Here is a 22,835-nt window from a genome sequence, read left to right on the forward strand (position 1 = left end):
TATAAAGCTAGTTTAGTGATGCTGTACTTCTGTAACTTTGGCTTGACGGGGAAACTCTTGATCTCGCCTTCAATTCTGAATGATAATCTTGCTAGGTAGAGTATTTTTGGTTGTAGTTTTCTCTCTCTCTCTTTTTTTTTTTTTTTTAAACACACGTCAGATATATCATACCACTCCTTCTAGCCTGCAAAGTTTCTGCTGAAAAATCAGCCTCGTGGGGTTTACTTGTATGTAAGTTTCTCCCTTGCTGCTTTTATCTGTATCTTTAATCTTTACCGTGTTAATTATTATGTCTCGGTGTGGACCTCATTGAGTTCATCTTGTTTTGAACTCTCTCTGCTGCCGGAAACTGAATGTCTGTTTCCTTCCCAAGGTTAGTTAAGTGTCTAGCTTTGATTTCTTCCAATGAGTTTTCTGTCCCTCTCTGTCTTTTCCCTCTGGGAATGATGTCAATGGCTGTTCACTTTACGTTGTCCTTAGCCTATCCTCATTCCTAATTTTTTTTTTTTTTTCTGTTCAGCTCAGGTGCTTTACCCTGTCTTCCAGATCACTGATCCATTCTTCTGTATCTTCTAACCCACTGTTGATTCCCTATAGTGTATTTTTAATTTCAGTTAATGTGTTCTTCAACCCTGATTGGGTTTTCTATATATTTCCTGTCTCTTTTTTTGAAGTTCTGAGTTCTTCCATTCTTCTCTCCAGTCCAGTGAGCATCTCTTCATGACCATTATTTGGAACTGTTCATCAGGCATGTTGCTTATTTATATTTCATTTAGTTCTTTTTCTGAGGTTTGTCTTATTCTTTCTTTTCTTTCCAGTTGTCTCCTCATTTTGCTTGATTTTCTTTGTCTCTTTCTGTGAATTAGGCAGAACAGCTACTTCTCCTAAACTAGAAGGAATGCTCTTGCGTCTGGTCCTCCCCTGTGTAGACTGTATGTGCCTGGTCGCTTTAGTGGGCTGACTGGGGGTCGCGGGTCACTCTGTGCTGGGGCCACCCTGGTGAGACAGCCTGAGCTAAAGTAGGCACGTGCTGGGGTGGTCCTGAGGCCATCCGTGCTGAGGGCATCACAGTCTGACAGCTGACGCTGACATGGGCACAAGCCAGGGCATCACAGCACTCTCTGTGCAGAGGGGACCCTGGAAGGATAGCTCAAGTTGAAATGGGCGTGGGCTGGGGCAGCCTGGTTCTCTCTGCACAGAAGGTGCACTGACAAGGCAGCTGAAACTGAAGGAGATGGAAGCCAGGGGTCATGGCGCTCTCTGAGCAGGGAGCACTTGTTATAGGACACATGAAACTGAAGTGGCTACAAGCCAGGAGATCCCAGGGCCCCTTGCATCAGGGGTGCCCTGGAAAGCGTCTTTCTTGTTATTCTCTACAGTGTGTCTTCTCTTGTGCGGCAGCTATTCAGTGAGCACTTGATTGTGTTTCAGGAAGAATTGCTCTGTAAGCAGGTGGAGATTTGGTGTGGCTGTGGACGAGGTGAGTTCAGGTTCTTCCTACGTCACCATCGTGGACCAGAAGTCCACAGTAAGGATCTTTTGAAGGCTTTCTCGATTGTGGTCTTTGATCTTGTGACACATTAGACCTATCTTGCGTTTTCTTTCTTGAGCAGATGGCATTTGTGTACCAACGTGTAGAACTGATTTTTCTCCTTCTGCATTTACGCAGCTATTTCTTATCAGAATGTTGTACCATCAACTGCAAAATCTCCTAAATAATTTAACAATTGGAAAACGTCGCAGGAGAGGAAGAAATGACGGCCCAAATACGGCAGCATTTGATGTGACTTGTGGCAGATTCTAAGGAAATACGATTACATAATAAGTGAAACAGAAAGAGAGAAATTGCCCAACAAGTATGTCCCCCGCGGGCTTAGGAGATACTTCAGAAATGACACAAATGGAAGTAATCAGTGATGAGTCAGCATTCTTCCATGTACTTTACAAGGAGAAATTTTAGCTCCAAATTGATCTTAAGTTAATGAGCCGGGCCATAGGGTAACTGAGGGGTTGGATTTCTTACAGTGTCCTTGCATTATATGCTCCATTGGTACACCTGAGAGATGCCATAAGAAAAATGAGTTCTGTTTTGCGTCGCTATGTAAAGGCAATCAGGTCATGGATTTCAGGGGGTCGGTCATTCATTTCTCGCCACTACTTCATGTGTACTATTTGGAATTCTGAGACTGAACAGCACCCTAATTATGAAAAGCATACTCGTTAACAAGTGAGTCCAAAGAAAAGCTGGCAGAGGGCAAGCCACAAAGAAATCAACATGCTGGCCCAGTGTAGTTGTCAGAAAGCAATGAATGTGGCACAGAATGTGTTCCTTTTTGAACTTCAAGTTTCTGAACTCCTGGAAGTAAACAGAAGGGCAGTATTACATAAGGGCTTAGGGACACAGCATTTGGATTCTGAATGGATGGGTTTTTTTTTTTTTTTGAGATGTAATTGATATGTAATACTCTATTAGTTTCAGGCATACAACCTAATGATTTGATGTTCGTACCTATTGCAAAATGATCACCACTGGGAATCTAACTTCTATCAGCTCACATAGTTTAAACATTTTTGTCATATCGTGAGAAATTTTAAGATCCACTTTTTCAGCAGCTTTCACATCTACAGTATACGATCATTAACTCCAGTCACCATGTTTTACATTACACTCCCAGAACTTAGTTGTTTTATAACTGGAAGTTTGCACTCTCTGACCCCTTTTATCCATCTCACCCACCTCTGAACACCCCAACCTCTGGCAACCACCAATTTATTCTCTGTTGTTTATGAGATCAGGTTTTTTTAGTTTGGTTGTTTGCTTGCTTTTGAGATTCAAAATACAAGTGAGATCATATACCATTTTTAATTTTTTTTAATGTTTATTTTATATTTTTGAGAGAGAGAAAGAGAGCAAGTGAGTGGGTGAGGGGCAGAGAGCAAGAGGGAGACACAGGATCTGAAACAAGGCTCGAAGCTCTGAGCTGTCAGCACAGAGACCGATGCAGGGCTCGAACTCACGAACTCACAAACCGCGAGATCATGACCTGAGTCAAAGCTGGACACCCAACCGACTGAGCCACCCAGGCGCCCCTGTTCAAATCTTTAATCCATTTTTTAAAATGTTTATTTCTTTTTGAGAGAGAGAGAGAGAGAGAGAGCAAGCGCACTCATGCAAGGGGGGGAGGGGCAGAGAGAGAAGGAGACAGAGGATCTGAAGCAGGGCTCGATTTCACATGACCTGAGCTGAAGTCAGACACTTAACCTACTGAGCCACCCAGGCGCCCCTAAATCTTTCATCCATTTTGAGTTAGTTTTTAGGTATTATGTAAGACAGTGGTTCAGTGTCATTATTGTGCACAGGGCTGTCCAGTTTTCCTAGCACCGTGTATTGAAATCCTCTGTCCATTGTGTATTCTTGGCTGCTTGTTGTAAATGAATTGGCCATATATGCATGAGTTTATTTCTGGTTTCTCTGCTCTCCTCTATTGATGTATGTGTCTGTTTCATGGCAATACCATATTGTGTTGATTACCATAGCTTTGTAATATATTTTGAAATCCAAAACCATGGTGCCTCCACCTTCGTTTTTCTTTCTCAAGAGCGATTTGACCTTTCATGGTTCCATAAAAATTGTAAGATTGTTTTATTTCTATAAAAATGCTAACGGGATGTTGATATGGATTACGTTGAATTTATAGGCTGCTTTGGGTAGTATGGACATTTTAACAATATTATTCTTCTCATCCGAGCCCAGATTATCTTTGTTTATTTTTGTCTTCGCTTTTTTCAACATCGTGCTGTAGTTTTCGGTGTATAGGTCTTTTACCCCCTTGGTTAAGTTTCTGAGCATTTTATTCTTTTTGATGCAATCGTACATAGGGTTTTCTTAGTTTCTTTTTTGGATAGTTCAATTATTAGTGTATAGACAGGCAAAAGATTTGTGTTTATTGATTTTGAATCCTACAACTTGAGTGAATTTGTTGATTAGTTCTAATAGTTTTTTGGTGGCGCCTCTACGGTTTGTCATATACAGTATCATGTCACATGCAAACAGTGACATACTTCGTCCTTTCTGATTTGAATTCCCTTTCTTTCTCTTGTCTAATTGTTCTGGCCAGGACTTCCAATACTATCTTGACTAAAAGTGGTAAGTGTCTCACTCCTGATCTTTATTATGCTTTGTATTTCCCCTACACACACTTTGTTGAGAGTTTTATCATAAATAGATGTCGAATTATGCTAATGCTTTTTCTGTACTTATGGAGATGATCGTATGATTTTTGTCGTTAAATTTGTTAATGTTGTGAATCACACTGATTGGTTTGTGAGTGTCGAAACATCCTTGCATCCCTGGAATAAATTTCACTTGTTCATGCCGTATGACCCTTTGACTGTAATATTGAATTCAGTTTGCTAATATTTTGTTGAGGACTTTTTCATCTGTGTTCATCAGGGATTTACTTGTGGCATCCTTGTTTGGTTTTGGGATCAGGGTAATGCTAGCTTCATATAATGAGTTGGAGTTTAAGAAAGACTCGGATTCTTTAAATATTTGGTAGAATTGACCAGCCAAGATGTAGTTGTGGCCATTTCTTTGCTGGGAGGCTTTTTATTACTGATTCAAGCTCGTTACTAGTAATTGGTCTGTTTAGATTTTCTGTTTCTTCATGATTCACTCTCGATGGGTTGTATACGTCTAGGAATGTATCCATTTCTTCTAGGTTGTTCACTTTGTTGGTGTGTGATTGTGGATGACAGTCTTTTATGATCCTTCATATTTTTGCAGTTTTTATTTTTCTTTTAGTTATAACCTCTCCTGGTTCATTTCTGCTTTTGATTCTCTTCTTCTTGGCGAGCTTAAGTATAGATCTGTCGATTTTGTTTACAATCTCTGTTACCTGCAAACAGAAGCACTGCTAGCCACCAGTGCCAGCAACCTAGAGGTGTCCCCTGGGAGGCAGCCACAAAAATTTGGGAGCCAGATGAGAGTACAAGTTCCTTCTGGGAGACAGGAGTGAGTTGGAGCAAGGCTGAGGGACAGATCAAAGATGGCGCCCATCAGCGTCTGTCTTTGGAGAGTATTTCAGTAGGCCCTTGGCTGTATGTTAAATCAGATGTCTGCATCTTGCTTTGACTTTAAGGTAAACAAATAAGCCTCTTTAAGAGGAAGTCAGTGCTTTTCAATTTGCTGCTTCCGCACTGAGACTTGGAGTGGGTGGGTCCACATACCCAAGCTCTTTGTGAACTAGTCAGTTGACTATTGCCTTGTGGGTCTCAAGCCCTGTATACACTATATGTTTTGGGGGCTCTTCTCCGGTGCAGGTCTTAAAAATTGGGGTACCCGATAGGAGATTCAAACCTTTTGCTTCTTGGGGAGAAACCTGGGGCTTCGAGTCCCGATTGTGGGTCACAGTGCCAGGGGTGGGGCTTATTCCAAGATTGTGTCTCAACCACTCTTACCTGCTTTCACGTGACTGTTTTGTTTGCCTCCCGTGTAGCAGCCACTCAGCTAGTTTTAGTTTTTGTTTTCTTTTTCAGAGGAAATTGTTCCCTATGTAGCTGTAGATTCGGTGGGTCCAGGACCTTCCTACATTGTCTTCTTATCCTGGAACGCCCCAGATGGGTTTTAATAGCAGTCCATACGCTTGCTGCCTCTGGGAAAATTATCATTCTCTATGCCTGTTGCCTCATCTATATTTTGGGAATTTAAGTATCTACCTCCCAAATGTTGCCAACCCCGAATGAATTAAAACTTAATAGATGACTGGCAGATCCCTGAAGTTTACCACTCTCAGGGCTGTGGTGGGACCCTTGCGCGAACCATAACTGGATTCTCTGTATTAGGCTAAGTTGGGGAGGGACCTTCAGGAAGGTCCTGCTTCCTACCTGCATACTTGCAGGTTTTTTAATTGTTTTGTCTTAATCATTTCTGCTTGTGGTTGATGCTTTTTTTTTTAGGCGACTCTTAAGCTTAATGACTTGTAAGCAGTTCTTTTCTTTAGCATTATAAAACTTGACGATTTAGTATTTTTTTAGTAAAAAAGTAAGAAATCAACAGTAAGGACTAAACCAAAACAAAATGTTCTTTGAGAGCCTTCGATGCAAAGGAGGTAAAACACTTGCCTTAGGTCTCCAGGCACCCTTGACCGTGAAATGCTTTACTACCCAACTGTCTACTAGAACATTCTGTGGGGGCAGAAGTTCTCTATTTGTGGTCACCGTTGTAGTGACCACTAGCCACATGTGCCTCTTGGGCACTGGAAATGCGGTATGACTGAGGAACTAAGCTTTTCAATTTTAGCTAATTTAAATAGCCAATGGGTCTACGGGCTGTCACTGAACAGCTCAGGGTCTCTAGCATAATAGGAATAGTGATGTATTCTTAAGATTAGAGGACTAATTCAGTCAGGTGGAACAAAGCCGTGGTTTTGCCTTCTTATTGATAAACAAGCCAGATAAAACAATTTTAATTTCAAATAAGACATCCATACTTAGAAAAAGGCCTCTCTAAAATGTGTTCATTTCTCAGTCTTCTTATAAATGCTGATTAAATTAAGACGTATTCCATAGTTGCTGCTCAGTAAAATGTGCTGTGTGAATTGGCTAAATCTGCAACTGATGGAAAATGTGTATTTCTAGCTGTACGCTCGATGCGATGTTCATATGAATATGCTTTTCACAGCTCTTCTACTGTTGCTTTCTCTTAGAGGAGAAGGAATGGAGTTATAAAGCTAAAGCGTGAATGTGTGATCATCCTGTCGTTTCATTATTGTTTCTCAAGGGAAGTTGAAAGAATGGTCTTTGGTCCTCTATGGCACCTCCGTGCAGCCCTACTCCCAACGAACGAGTTTCCTAAGGTAGAACGTGTCCGTTATACCCGAGTCGAAGACCCCACCGAGGACTATGGTACAGAGGATTATGCAGGTGAGTTGGCTTCCAACAGAGACATGGGCTAAGGGAAGAAATCTCATGCATCATCCCACCATGCAGAAATAAGCTTCAACCCATATTCTGGTATTTTCTTCCATGTTCTTTTCCATCCCCCAAATATGTGTGTATATTCAGATAGCTGTTTTTTTTTTTTTCCTTCAAAGCTAAAAGCACACTGTCTATAGTTTTCATATCTGTTTTCTTCCTCTTGTGGTTATTAAGAGCATATTTCCCCGTTGTCACATATCCTCACAAGCAGTATTTAAAAGACAGCATAATAGCCCAGCCTCTGATTGCGCTATATTTAATACGTAATCTGGGAGGTGCTGTTTGCTTAGAGTTTTGCACTGTTTGAAATAAGGCTTGGTTTTATCAGTCTTTGTTTAGAATAGAGTTCCGAGCATTACTGCATCAAAGGGAATAATCAGTTTGAGGGCTTGGACCCATTTTGTCACATTCCTTTCCAGACAAGATGTACCAGTCTACGCTGTGACCAGCTGTGCCTTTATTACACTCATTCCTGCCAACAGTGAGCGGAAAGAAAAAAGTAAAGGAACAGGCCATTTTTAAATTTTCATACCTTTGACTGTTAGTAAATCTAAACATTTTTTCCTCTGTAGTTCTAGGAATTAAATACAACTGTATTTTGCCCATTTTGCCATTCAAAGGGGCAGCAGTTTTGTGATCCGTTTATAAGAACTCTATGTATGTTATTGTCCCTCACATAGTCTCATACAGTCGTTACCCCTTATCAGTGGTTTCATCCATGGTCAGGAAGCAGACGATCCCTTCATCTGATCTATCATCAGGTCTATAGGAGCTTAACGCTACATTACCATGCCCACACCACCTCACTTCGTCTCATCCTGTAGGTGTTTTGTCATCCCCTTTTGTCACAAGAAGGAGGGTAAGTACCACACAAGGTATTTTGAGACACTACACTCACAGTATAGTGATACTCACAGTATAGTAATATACTTTTATCACAGTATATTGATAGAATTCTTCTGTATTGTCAGTTTCTTACTGTGCCATATTTGTAAATGAAATGTCATCACAGATATGTACGTGTAGGAGAAAAACAGTATAGGGAGGGTTTGGTACTCTCCATGGTTTCCGGCGTCCACTGGGGTCTTGGAATGGTATTCTCCACCAACTGGGGGAGGAACTACTCTATTTGCTGAAAACATCTTCCCAGTTAGTGCTTGCTTCCAAAATGGTGCTCTTGTGTTGTGTTGTTTCGACAGAAGAAGAAAATCGGAGGGTAGGGTTTATAGCTTCAGACCTCACTTGTGCTTTTTCTAAAACGAAGCTTTAGTCTTTAAAATCAACAAAATATTGGAGCGCCTGGGTGGCTCAGTCGGTTGAGCGTCTGACTTCAGCTCAGGTCACGATCGTGCGTTCTGTGAGTTCAACCCTCACGTCGGGCTCTGTGCTGACAGCTCAGAGCCTGGAGCCCCCTTCAGATTCTGTGACTCCTTCTCTCTCTGCTCCCACCCCTCCACTCTCTGTCTCTCTCTCAAAAATAAACATTTCATTAACGTTTTTTTTAATGAAATCCACAAAATATTCACACGCATTTTTTTTCTAAACTCTTAACACTTGGCCATGCATTCATCTGAAATTCATTCTGGCTTATGATATATAGTATGAAATAAAAGTGTCTTTATTTGCCGTATAGACAAACATTATTGACTGGGTTATCATCCCTTCTTTTACTCGTTTAGGATCCCTTCCTTCATAACTATAGAAGAAATCCTTACACTGGGGTCTCTTCTGGTGTCCCTTTTTCTGATTTTTCAGTCTAGTAATTCTTAATCCAGTTGTATCCACACTAGGATTTATTATCTGTCGAACATCTCCTTGTTTTCATGGCAATTCTTAAATCCACCTATAAAGATCCCATTGGAATTTAATTTGAATTTATATGCGATCTCATAATTGGTTGCCCTTGGGGGGGGGGCCTGGGGGGAGGAGAAATGTTTTTACAATATACAGTCTTTCCATCCAAACCACACCCCATGTCCCAGTTTACTAAAATCTTTTAATTTTATGTATTACTGTTCTTCTTAGTGTTATCCTATGTATTTTGCGGACTTGTTGCTATTATGATGGAAAAGATGCCTTTTTCCTAACTAGGATATGCTAGCATCTAGGAAACCTAGTGGCTATTGCATAGTTATATCTGACCATTCTGCTCAACTCTCCTATTAATTTACATATTTTAGAGTTCATTTTTCTGGGGCAGTTTAGGTATTGTGGCCATATCTGCAATGTTTTTTTTCCTCCTTCAAGGTAGAGCTCTGATTTCTGTCTTGTTGCATTGACGACCATTTATAGGAGCATTCAGTTCTCCTGGGACCGGCTATGATACTTAATGAACAAAGCTTCGCCTAAGAGAGAACTGTTTGTAAATAGCAATTTAATGTGCCTTTAGAGGAGAATTGTTTTCTTTCTCTTGAGTTCTTTGAGATTCTTTTTCGAGATACTAAAGATAAAAGTACGTCATGAATTACCTTAACAGAATATCTTCAGTATGCCTGTGGTTCCTTTTATTCTAAAGAGGTAGTACCCCAGAGTCCATCATAAGTTTGAATAACTCAAACCAGTTGAGCTGACCAGAGCTCGATTGTGTTAGCTTTCGTCCTATTTTGTTTTGAGCTTGTAACGTTATTACTCACATTCTAACTAGCAAACCATTTCATCTTCTCTGATAGGAGAAAGGATACCCAGAAACGTAAACTGAGCATAATAATAACCCGTTGCTATATGCTTTATGCTCGGTTTCCAATTCAAATGTTGGTAATGTTAAAATTCTGAACAGTTACGTATCTTCATGGTTTTCCTCCTTACATCTCTAAAACGTCCACATTGGCACTTGGGAGAGAACAAAGACAATTATTTCTTTATTACCCTGCAACCTAAAATGCTAAACTGCATCTGGGACAGTTTAAGATTATAAGAGAAACAGCACAGCATGTGAACTTGCCATACAGAGCCCTTTGGCACATATCAAGAGTAAGTTTGGGGGTGTTTTTTTAATTGCAGAAATCATCTGGTGAAAATTTAGGGCCACCCAGGGTTCCTTTCCTTCAGAGCTGTGATTTTCACCTTCATGGAGAAGTCAGCCTGTCTAGAGGCACAGATGGCATTATCATAACCAGATCCCTGTAACGTTTCATCAAATTCCAGGGACCGTAGGACCCACAGCTGGCTGAACCTCAAGCCTTATACGACACAACAGAGACACCGTCTCCTCATGTGTCATCATAGCAGATAGCTGAAATGCCCCAAGTTGTACTAGCTGTGGAATTTAATTTAGACGTCAGTTTTCAGGCTTGGGGGACACAGAGATAAACAGCACTGTTAAATGACTCTTGTGATTAATCAGAAGTATATTTCAAAAGTCATCTCTAGGACCTCATTTTCTACCCTTCCATAGGAGACCTGGACAAGCCACCCTAGCTCTTGGAAAGGGTGTTTTCTCGCCAGAAAAATGAGAGATTTTTCTCTGTGTCATGCCTCCCGGTTGCGACCATTTTATGTTTCAACTCAGTAACTGTAGAACACGGTCCCATCATGACTAAGGGAGATCAAGGTTCACCAGTAAATCCTTTTGATTAAAATAAATATGGTTCAGACCTTTCTGCCATATCCACTTACTCTTTGTACATTGCACGCAGTATGTTTGTTGCTAGTTAGAATCATGTGACTTTTCAGCAGGAAAGAGCTTGAAGATTAGGAGACCAAATGTCCTAAAATACGGAGAACAAGGAAAAGGGGAGTTAGTTCAAGCAAGCAACGGGCCTATAAGTAGCCCGTGTCATTAGAAAGCTTTTCATTAATTATAAAAATCTCCATCTTTCTGGGGTTTTTCTCCTGCCTGGGCATTCTCACTCTATACCAAAGAACACGTCACGAGAGATCAGCAACCGTGATTCTGAGTCTGGAACTCTTTAAGCTCGCTTGCGTTGTTTAAAATCGATGTGTAGTTTTCTTTTGTGGAGCTGCCCACTGGCCTATGGGTAGGACGCAGTTTTAAATCTATTATCTGTGCCTCAAGTACCTGCTTTATAATCCAAGACCAGATACCGATAAGCTTGCACCAGATGCCATGATGACGTTTCTTGCTGGCTACGGTATCTCAGAGGTACTCAGTGGTCTTAATGACCTCGGGCAAGCCGGACGATCTCGTCCAGGCATTGAATAATAAACTTGCTTTCTTGGCTGTCAACAGCTGAGCTTCTCATTTTTCTATAAATCCGACGTTTTTATCATTATGCATATTTCATTGCAAACAGTTCTTTTCCACTTGCTCCAGTGGCATTGCCCACTGGAATTCGGAGATTTTTGTTATCTCCCACAAGGCAGCCATATGTGTTTTAAAGACCAGGCCGTGACTGGATTTACATTCTCGACACTTAGGTCACTGAGGTCCCCCCCTCCCCCTGCCAAAAGCCAAGAGTTCATCTCTGGGCCGACAGCCGTCATCCACGTTATTCCTCCGTCTTAAAGAAACTCTCACGGGAGGAGGAAGACACCCAAGTCTCATTTTATACCGCATGCAAACGGACCTGCTTTCAAACCACTGTTTCCAAGTGTTGTTTTCGATTTTTGTGCAAAGGTCCCTGCGACCCTGAGTGCAGCGAGGTTGGCTGTGACGGCCCCGGCCCGGACCACTGCAGTGACTGCTTGCATTACTACTACAAGCTGAAAAACAACACCAGGTAAGAACAGAGGCTGCGGCGGTCCCCGCCCCCACAGCATGCCCTGGGCGTTCCCATGGCGGGGGGGGGGGGGGGGGGGGGGGGGGGGGGGGGGCGCCTGAACGGGACCTGTGATGTTCGGCCACCGGGGCCTGAGCACCGGCCCCCACCTCCTGGTGTAAATTCAAGATGTGGAAACGGATACTGAATCACAGAACACAAAGTGCACCTGTATGCTGTCCAGCTGCAGGTGCCTTTTCTCATATTTGGAAAGGGTGGCGGGGGGGGGGGGGGGGGGCGGGGAGGGGGCGGGGGGGGCGGGGGAGGGGGGAAGGACTAGCTCTACACAGGACTGGCCTTCCCCTTTAGACCTTTCCATTCCCTGGATGTCTGACGCCACAGCTAAATGCGAAAATGCTGGCATACAACCAAACGGGTGCTTTCCCGGGGTCCCCACTGTGCAAGCCCTTGGCTTCTGCCTCAGGCTGTGCGGATGACGGTGCCGGCCCAGCAGAAGCCACGCCCTCCAGGCACCTCTCAGCCCCGCCCCCTTCTCCCTCCTTCCCGGGACTTGCATTTCAGCTATGCTGACACACCCAGACGCGTTCCAGTTCCTGTTTACATCCTTGCTGGAATTTAAATTCCTTAAAGGAAAGGCCCTTGGCCACCTCAGCACCTCTCATTATCGCCTAGACCGGCAAAATGCCTGACATTGGATTTGGAACTCCGTAAATAGTTGTTGAAGGCGTAAAGCGCTGTCCTTCGACGATGGGCAAACGAAGAAGTTGTTTTTTAAAGTTTATCATAACCAAGTTTAAATGTATTTACGTTATCTTTTTTTAAGTTGAAATTCATAATTTTCATGTGTGTTCATTTAAGATAAAAAGTGCAGGTGGGCAGAAAAGAAGAAAACCCCTGTTAACATTTTCTCAACTATTCTTCCTGAGTTGGCGCCGTTGGTTACGCGTTGTTGACGTTAATTTAGACGCTAGCATACGACCGCTCCCTCTAACACACGGGATCCATATGACACACAAAAACCGCACAAAACCACAAGTAACCCCTTATTAGCAGCCTCTTTGTAAAAAATCAGGGTTGCCACCTAGCGTCCCTTCAACCCAAGGCTACTACCTTCCTCTGGAGACTCCATTTCTAACCATCATCCCTTTGAAAGAGCTAGACCCGAACTGGAAGACCTACCCTACTTGACGGACTTGGTATTATGTGATTGCCTTGCTACTTCGGCACCCTACACGGGAAAAAGCTTCAACCCACAGAATTTGGCTCTTTGGGTATGGTGTTACCCTAATGGTTTCAAAAGGATTTAAAGACTGAGGACGGCTGTTGGCCGAGCACTTCTAAGAGTGCTAGGACTGAGTCTCTGATGATGGTCCCCTTCTTTTTATCATTGCACGATGCAGGATCTGTGTCTCCAGCTGCCCCCCTGGCCACTACCATGCTGACAAGAAGCGATGCAGGAAGTGTGCCCCCAACTGTGAGTCCTGCTTTGGGAGCCATGGTGACCAGTGTCTGTCCTGTAAATATGGATACTTCCTCAACGAAGAAATCAACAGCTGTGTTACCCACTGCCCCGATGGCTCATACCAGGACACCAGTGAGTAGATTGCAAATATTTGGGTTTCAGGGAGGAAATACAAGGTTTTCACTTGAGTGACATTAGGCGCGAAATCAAGGTTATATCAAACAGGATCGAACCAATTTTTAAGAGAACGTGTTAGAAGTGTAAGAGATGAATTTGTAACCATTTTTGTGCGAGCTGATTTATGTAAAAATGCTTGTAAGTGTCAGGGAGTCCTCAAGCCCTTCCCCAGATTCAGTGATTGGCCAGGAGGACCCATAAGACTTAGCGTATTTGTACTCATGAGCTCATCATTACAACTTATTACAGCAAAAAGGCACGAAGTCACGTCAGGAAGAGGTGCGGAGGACAGAGTCAGCAGAAAATGGCAAACGTGTCCAAGAGTTTTCTCCCAGGGAAGTCACCCAGGAGGCATTCAAATCCCCCGGCAACAATTTATTACAACCTGTGTGCAATGTAGGCTACCTGGGAACCTCCTTAGAGTCTCAGTGCCCAGGCTTGTGGTCATGAAGACACCCTCTCCCTGACCCATAACAAAACGCCAGACTCCTAGAAGGGGAGCAGATGTTCAGCCTAAACCATATTGTTTGTACAGGTTAAGCACCACGCGCCACTCTTCTCAGGGAGGGTGCTAGAAACCCTCCTGAGATCCAAGGTCCCAGTTGGCCACGGGCCAACTTCAGCAGGCTTTCCAAGGATAGCAGCCACGCCTGTTCTTTTCTCCACACTAACCAAAGGAACCAGGGCCCTGCAATACCAATGTGTGCTTTTCAGAAAGCTTAGAAAACATGACTTCCACGTGAATGTGGAATAGACACATGTCAAAGTCTGCCAACGAGGAAAGCTACAAAGTGACGAATGTTGTCGAAGACTATCAGGTATTGTCTCCAGTCCAACACAATCAGGTATTGTCTCTAGTCCACTAGTAAAGGCAAAATGAAATCTGTTTGCTGAGGTATAGGCAAAACTGATTGATTCCCAAAGAGATCTGAGAAGAGAGACTAGGAGGGTCCTGAACTCACCTTGTCTCTCAGCTACACTGAAGTGTAAGCTACGTTTGTACGACCGGCTCTGAAAATGACCGGAAGCCTGGCAGAACAGACCTTCCACAGTTAATTGTAGACAGAAGGCCACCTCGAAAGGGGAGGAAGAATGGAGATGTGGGCAAAAACCAAACCCCTGGTGCCACTAACCCTACAAACAGGAGCGACATCACAAGCATGGAGGAGCAAGAGGACCTGACCCCACACTAGGCACCCCCAGCATTGGGAAGATGAGTCGCCGTGACGTCTGGCTCTGAAAACCAGCACATCTTAACTTCCATGGGACTTGGTTCCAGGAGAGTCTGAGGGCAATAGGAAACTGAGTCCCCATCCTTAAAGCTCCAGCATACTAAATGACTCAGCCAAGATAGCACAGAAGCAGCAGTTTGGAAAGTGCCTGGGGTATACATGACGGAGATGTATTGACTAATCTATCCTGAAGGGGCAGGACGTAGAGAATATTGCTCTAGAAACGAAAGTGCTGGTGGGTGCCATTCCTCTCCCCCTGCCCCCGCCAGCCCTAGATAACTGGATGTTTGTGAGAGGTAGCATTAACTCTCTCCATCTACTTTGCTATAGCACCGGGTGCCCTTCCCCATCCAACCCAACTCAGCCGTCCTCCCTTCAGAGTGGCTCCTGCCTCACCAGACCCGCTCAGAGGGTGCCCCTCCAAAATGACCCATGCCCTGGAGAGGGAGGAGATCAACCCACGTAACGGCACACTTTCATTTCCTGTCGTGGAGCCTCAGAGCTTTCAGTGTACCTATACCTGTGGCCGAGGGAATAATTTCAGACAGGTAGGCTCACTGCTGGCCCAACTCACCAAGCCTGCGGCTGCTATAGGTAAGCCTCTGGAGAGCACATGGGGCAAATGCTACCCAGGGCACTCATAGCAGGCAAAGCGGATCACTGCAGCTGGCTAGGCTGAAGGCAGTTGCGACTCGGCCACAACAGGAGTGCATACAGCCCACACCGAGGACACCCTTGTTCTGGTGACCAGGAGGAGTTACACTGTAGGGCACCACAGAACCACTTCTACACAGGCCACTACTTTCAGGACCAGGAGACATAGCTGACTGTCCTCCTACATTAAAAACACACAGAGAGAGTTAGAAAAAAATGAGACAGAGGAATATGTCCCACGTGGAAAAAAAAAGATAAGTCACAGTGAAAGAGCTAAATGTAATGGAAGTAAGCAATATGCCTGATAAAGAATTCAAAGTAATGATCACTGAGATACTTGAGAAAAGAGCAGAGGATCTTAACAAGAAAGAACCAGCCAGAGCTAAAGAATAACTGAAATAAAAACACACTAAATGGAATCAACAACAGATTAGAAGATGCAGAAGAACAGATCGGTGACATGGAAGACAGGGTAATAGAAAACAACCAAGCTGTCTTCAGCAAGTGGTGCTGGGAAAACTGGACAGCGACATGCAGAAGAACGAACGTGGACCACTTTCTTACACCAGACCCAAAAATAAACTCAAAATGGATGAAAGACCTAAGTGTAAGACAGGAAGCCATCAACATCCTCGAGAAGAAAGCAGGCAAAAACCTCCTTGACCTTGGCCTCAGCAACTTCTTACTCAACACATCTCTGGAGGCAAGGGAAACAAAAGCAAACATGAACTATTGGGACCTCACTAAAATAAAAACCTTCTGCACAGCGAAGGCAACAATCAGCAAAACTAAAAGGCAACCGACAGACTAGGAGAAGATATCTGCAAACGAGATATCAGATAAAGGGTTAGTATCCAAAATTTATAAAGAACTTCTCCAACTCAACACCAAAAAACAAAAAATTCAGTGAAGAAATGGGCAAAAGACATGAATAGACACTTCTCCAAAGAAGACATCCAGATGGCCAACCAACACATGAAAAAATGCTCGACATCACTCATCATCAGGGAAATACATCAAAACCACAATGAGATACCACCTCACACCTGTCAGAATGGCTAACATTAACAACTCAGGCGACGACAGATGTTGGCGAGAATGTGGAGAATGCAAGCTGGGGCAGCCACTCTGGAAAACAGTATGGAGGTTCCTCAAAAAGTTAAAAATAGGACTAGCCTACAACTCAGCAATTGCACTACTAGATGTTTATCCAAGGGATACAGGGGTGCTGTTTCGAAGGGGCATATGCACCCCACTGTTTATAGCAGCCCTATCAACGATAGCCAACGTATGGAAAGAGCCCAAATGTCCATCGATGGATGAATGGATAAAGAAGATGTGGTATCTATATACAATGGAGTCTTACTCGGCAATCAAAAAGAATGAAATCTTGCCATTTGCAACTACATGGATGGAACTAGAGGGTATTATGCTAAGCGAAATTAGAGAAGGGCAAATATCATATGACTTCACTCATATGAGGACTTTAAGACACAGCACAGGGGCGCCTGGGTGGCGCAGTCGGTTAAGCGTCCGACTTCAGCCAGGTCACGATCTCGCGGTCCGGGAGTTCGAGCCCCGCGTCGGGCTCTGGGCTGATGGCTCAGAGCCTGGAGCCTGTTTCCGATTCTGTGTCTCCCTCTCTCTCTCTGCCCCTCCCCCGTTCATGCTCTGTCTCTCTCTGTCCCAAAAATAAACGTTGAAAAAAAAAATTTTAAAAAGACACAGCACATAAGGGAAGCAAAGATAATATCCCTGAACATAAGGGAAGCAAAGATAATATCAAAACAGAGGGGCACAAAACAAAGAGACTCTTAAATATGGAGAACAGAGGATTACTAGAGGGCTTGTGGGAGGGAGGATGGTCTAAATGGGTAAGGGGCATTAAGGAATCTACTCCTGAAATCATTATTGCACTGTATGCTAACTAATTTGGATAGAAATTTAAAAATAAATTAATAAAATAAATTAATACAAATATATACATATATATTTTTTTAAATAATTTCTAACCTACCAATACAACTAGAATTGGGGGGAGGGAGAGGTAACTTTTGCAACTTTACCAAACAAAAATCTGTAAATTAACATGTAACTTCACAGCATTTGGGCCCTAAGCCATCATCATTAGGAAACAAAGATCTATTACCTGGAGAATTAAGTGATCCTTGGGCACACCTACCTTTTCATGTTCTGGTATGGCCCGGAGTTCTTAGTAATTTGTCCTAACAATTGTGTCACACCAGGATCCCTGACAACACTGACATTTTCTGTTTCCACACAACCTAAGAACGAAGAACACCCAAGTTTAAATGAGCAAGAGTTGTCTTTACAAAATCAGGCAAGAATTTGGAGGTGGATACTGTTGCTTCTTAAGAAGTCAGAGTCCCTTGATTCAAAGGCAGGCGTTTTTCCATAAGGCAGATGGGGTCTCTAGCTTACCCTACAGAACAGTGGGTAGGGATTTCCTTGTAGTTTTTATCCCCCCCCCCCCCGATTTGGAACATGAGCTTGCAACCTGATAGAGAAGGGAAAAATAAGAGAATAAGAGTGAGGAGGGGGGCTGAGGGATCCACAGAAATAAACAGTATTTCTTGAAGAAAAAATTCAAAATTCTATCAAGACGACGGAGTCTTAGGAAAGAAATTTGGTTCCAGGTGATCTATTATAGGATCAGGATAATTGAGTGCCCATTGCTTTCCCAGAGCCTGGGAGGTATATAATTAAGGAAGGCCATTCAAACAATTTGCTGATATGAGTGGTCTCTGTATGTCTCTCCTTTTTGTAATTGGCTTTTGTTATATTTTCCTCCTGTAATGAGTCTGTTTACATAAAACAGTGATCAGGTATGATCATGACTAGTAATAATTATTGCCAGCACATTTACAGTGCTTTCAAGTTCATATAATTCCCTTGAGGAATTTCATTAACCCCTGAAGACAAGCTGAGAGGTCAGCATTGTTGTAATGTTTCTTCAACAAATGGAAGAAGAGAGATTCTGAGCTTGCCCGCTGGAAATGCTAAAACCAGAATTCACATCTAGGTTGACATCGTGATGGAGAAACTGTATGAAGACTACCAGAAGATTGTATTTCATGGCAGGGGGTTCAGAGTTGAGAAAGAGGGGTTGGACCTCCAGGAGGTCCTTCTGGGAATCCATTGAAGCGGTGTTTCTCTGTGGAACCTGGAACAAACACCAACATCTAAAGAGGAGACGGAAGCAAAGAATCTTAGGAACAAAGCTTCCTTCAATCCTACATCTATCTATCTGTGGTTAATCCGCTTGCATCTAAGAGAAAGTATCAAATCTCCAGAAAACTTTTGCTTCAAGTTAACGGCCTTAACTTAGTGGAACAAATCACCATTTCACTAGAGAATAAACATGCATTCGCCATTTTTTCCAATGGGAATCTGTCTTTGGTATTAAATAGGAAAGCCAAATATATTTCTAGTCTCCAGAATATAGATACATCTGAACTATAATAGCATATCATATATTTTGATATTTTCACAGCCACCATAAAGTACAAGACACTCCTCTAGACAGCACAAGAAATAAATCATCAACCCTACAATCTTAAATGTAGATTCCCTTTTCTTACATTTTTATCAGAGTAGTCCTAAAAGTTGGGAGCATGGCAGGGGTGGGTTGGGGGGGGGGTGGTCTACCTTTCCATTCCACGGCCACAAACACTGCTTCTCCACCCTTCTATACTGGTGTTGCCCAATGTCTTTGTCAGTATGATCTTCATTGCCCGAAGTCAGGAAACCCTGCTTGGGAAAGAGAGAAAGAAGAAGGGGAAAATGCCAATATACTATTCAACGAAGAATAAAAGGGCTGTAGCTCTCTTGTCTGCCAAATGGTAGAGACGTGTAGTATTTTCCAGCGCTGTGGTTCCTACCTCTGTTTACTTGGCTGAGAAGTGATAGCAAATGCTGAGGGTAGGGCTTTTCCTGAAATTTTCTGCTCAAGGCCACGTAGGTATATTATTGTGCACATTAGCAAACTTTAGAACATCTCCGCCTTTTCTGGAATCCATGTGACCACCTGATTTATAACCCTGTTACTTTTGTGTGTCTGTGTGTGTCTTTTTGTTCACAGAGAAAAGTCTTTGCCGGAAATGCAGCGAGAATTGCAAGACATGTACAGAATTTCACAACTGCACAGAATGCAGAGACGGGTTAAGGTGAGAGAGCGAAGGATCTCGGCAAGTCCCACAGCCCAAGGAGCTTCTCAGTATAAATAAAATATGCAAATAAATAATCCTCTTGCCATCACCCTCTTGACTCGCATTCAAACACTTGATTGCTATTTGCATTATCTTTACCATTATATGTGAAAAATTGGATGCCATCTTGGCTGAGGAAGGTTTATACACCAAATAAAATCCTCTTCAGAAAAGATGGCTCAGATACAACTACATAAAAATGGCTATTTGAGAGGCTCTCTTGGTGCATCTTGACCGGCAGCGTGCCCGTCAAGGATTACTGTGTGGGTAATACCAATGAATTATATTTAATCCTCCTGATTCATTCCTTTGATGGTCGGAAACTATTCCCTTATCTTTATTATTTCTCTCCGTATAGCCAATCATTCTCTTATCTTAAGTACCTCAGGCTTGGTTCCATTATGCTCTGGTATGCACATAGATTTAACACCTGGAGAGGTTTTTCTTGACTGGATGACTTCGCTCATGGCCAAAGCCAGATAGCGATAGGTTCTGCAAGAGAACAAGCACACAGCAAAAATGAACTAGGTGGCCTCTTGATATCTGCAGAGAAGGTCAGACCATCCTCTGCTGGGTGAGGAGTTGGACTCTGAGCGTATAGGGCGCTAGAAACCTGCCACACCGGATCTCTCTTAAGTGTTGAGAATTCCTGTCTCCACCTTTGATTGGCGAGGTGAACTGGGCAGGCCCCAGGCAGGTGATTCTTTACAATAATTAATATCAGAACATCGTTTTTGTTTAGATTGTCTGTGGCCCTTTTTTTTTTTTCATACACGCATTCGGTACTGATTTGATTTCCTTTCACCTCCAGCCTTTCAGTCTTGGGGCGCCTGGGTGGCTCAGTCGGCTAAGTGGCCAACTTCAGCTCAGGTCATGATCTCCCAGCTTGTGGGTTCGAGCCCCGCGTCAGGGTTTGTGCTGACAGCTGGTAGCTCAGAGCCTGGAGCCTGCTTCAGATTCTGTGTCTCCCTCTCTCCCTGCTCCTCTCCCCTCCTACCTCCCCTGTTCATGCGCTCGCTCTCTCTCTCTCTCAAAAGTAAATAACCATTTTAAAAAATTAGTAATAAATATCAGTCTAGACAGCCCCCAAATTTTTGGAGAAAGAGCAGATCGGTATAATAAAAAGGAGAGAAGATGACGGATGTGGGCCAAAGCCTTCCTATTAATCAGCTATGGGATCGTGGTGAAGTCACTAAGGCATTCTGAACTTCAGTTTTGTCCTCTAGAAAATGAGAAACCAACCCCTACATTGCTGGATTATGACAGGATTAATTGCGATAACATTTACAAAGTACCTATTTCAATATGGGACGCATACTCGGTCCGTGAAAAATAAAAGGTTGTTTAAGATTAGTTTCTAGAGAGGTGCCTGAGTGACTCCATTGATCAAGTGTCCAACTTTGGCTCGGGTCATGCGCTCAAGGCTGGTGAGTTCCAGCCCCGTGTCAGGCTCTGTGCTGACAGCTCAGTCTGGAGCCTGCCCTGCTTGGGATTCTATTTCTCTGTGTGGCTCTCTGCCCCTTCCCTGCTTGTGCTCTGTTTCTCTCTGCCTCCCTAAATAAATAAGTAAAATAAAATAATTTCTATACAACTGACCGTTGCACAACTCAGGGGTAGGGGCACCAACCCCCATCCCATGCAGTTGAAAATCACACATAATTTTAACTCCTTTCTTTTTCTTGTAAAATTTATTCTGAGAGAGAGAGCAAGAGGGGAGGGGCAGAGAGAGAGAGAGGTTGAGAGAGAGAGAATCCCAAGCAGGGCAGCTCCGTCCGCGTGGAGCCCGACACAGGGCTCGATCTCATGAACCGTGAGATCATGACCTGAGCCAAAATCAAGAGTCGGACACTTAACCGACTGAGCCACCCGGGTGTCCCAACTCTTTAACGTACTGTTAACTACATAACTACTAGCAGCCTATTGTTGGCCATAAGTCTCACAAATAACAGTCAATCAACACATATTTTGTGTTACATATATTATATACTGTAGTCTTACAAAAAGTCAGCCTACAGAAAAGAAAATGCTAAGAAAAGTCTAAGGTAAATACATTTATAGTACTGTCATTTATCCAAAAACTCCACTTATAAGTGGACTCATGCAATTCAAACCTGTGTTTTCGAGGGTCAGCTGTGTTTCTCTGGGAACATTTTAGAGAGTTCGTAACCGGCACCCTCCAACAGAAATATGAGAGCCGTATGTGTTAATTTTATATATGGCAGGAGCCACATTAAAAGAAGCAAAAAGATACGGGTGAAAGCTAAAAAAAAATATTAACTGAATATATCCAAAATATTATCATTTCCACATGTAATCAGTATAAAAGACTCAGAGAGATACTTCACATTCTTTTTTGTCACTATACCCAATCTTACCTGGTGGGCATTTTACCCCTAAAGCAGGTCCCACGTCTCAACATGGACAGTAATTTTTTTTTTTTATATATGAGCAGTATGTGATCTGCGTTTCGATTTGACAGAATTTAGTCGAAGTAGGTTTTCTAGAGCCACGTCGTTCCAAACTTAGAATTTTGCCGATAGCTGAACCAAGTGCCAGCGTGTAAAATGTAGACTGAAATTAATCACGACTGAAATTAAATTAATTAAAACCACGTAACACTTAGAATCCCAGTCGTTGGCCACACTGGCCACATATCAAGTGCTCAGGAGCCACAGGTGCCAGAAAAGCATGCGGGACAGCACGGTCCTGAGCTGGCCGCTTTATCACAGGAAGAACCCAGGCGTTCACAGCCCCAGCTGGTCAGCCAAGCCACCGCTGTATTCTGAAAGCTGCAGAAAGCTTCAGGATGCTCAATGCCTGCTCTCTGTTGCACGACCCACTTAAGCTCATTTCTTCCTCACACAGGGAAGCCTCTGTCTCATGCTGAATAAATGCCAACCTCAGAAGGAATGTCCTTTATTAGAAAAGCTGGACGGCTCTTTTTTTCTAAGCTTTGATAAGTGTTTTGGTGGTCCTCCCACAAAAGGATCCGTCGGATGCAACGTTCTTTTCTTCCAGTTCTCCAGAAAGGGAAGGGATTTTCTTTCACTGGCTTTTTAAAACATCTCTCCCCGGCCAGTAAGATCTGTGAATGAGAGTCCACATTCAGTTACGCTGCCCTCTGTCTCCTTGAACCTGCCTGCCTTTGCCTCGGAGGCTTTGAGGCTTGATCGTTTTGCCTCAAGAGACCTGTAAAATTGTAAATCGTGGCTAAGCAACAAACACAGAAAAATACGTATGCGTACAGTACCGGAAGGAAGTGGATTAAAATGTTAACAGGACTGTTTGGGATCCTTTTTCATCTATGTTTGTTCTTTCCAAATTTATTAAGCATAGGGAAAAATCAATTTTACTTTTCCAAGTTAGTATGATGCAAATACAAAGCACAGTCAAATAAGATGTGAACTGGAGAATGTAAGGAGTC

General features: G+C 43.1%; 1 protein-coding gene across 1 annotated transcript in view; it reads left to right on the plus strand.

The window, feature by feature from the left end:
* PCSK5 (proprotein convertase subtilisin/kexin type 5) overlaps positions 1-22,835 on the plus strand; it is a 457,705-nt gene that overhangs the window by 281,239 nt on the left and 153,631 nt on the right. The window contains 5 exon segments of the mRNA XM_043565357.1: positions 6,782-6,832; positions 6,835-6,924; positions 11,555-11,657; positions 13,058-13,251; positions 19,285-19,369. Of these exon segments, the coding sequence (XP_043421292.1) occupies positions 6,782-6,832; positions 6,835-6,924; positions 11,555-11,657; positions 13,058-13,251; positions 19,285-19,369 (523 nt within the window).

This window comes from Prionailurus bengalensis, chromosome D4 (assembly GCF_016509475.1).
Source record: "Prionailurus bengalensis isolate Pbe53 chromosome D4, Fcat_Pben_1.1_paternal_pri, whole genome shotgun sequence".
Taxonomy (NCBI): Eukaryota; Metazoa; Chordata; class Mammalia; order Carnivora; family Felidae; genus Prionailurus; species Prionailurus bengalensis.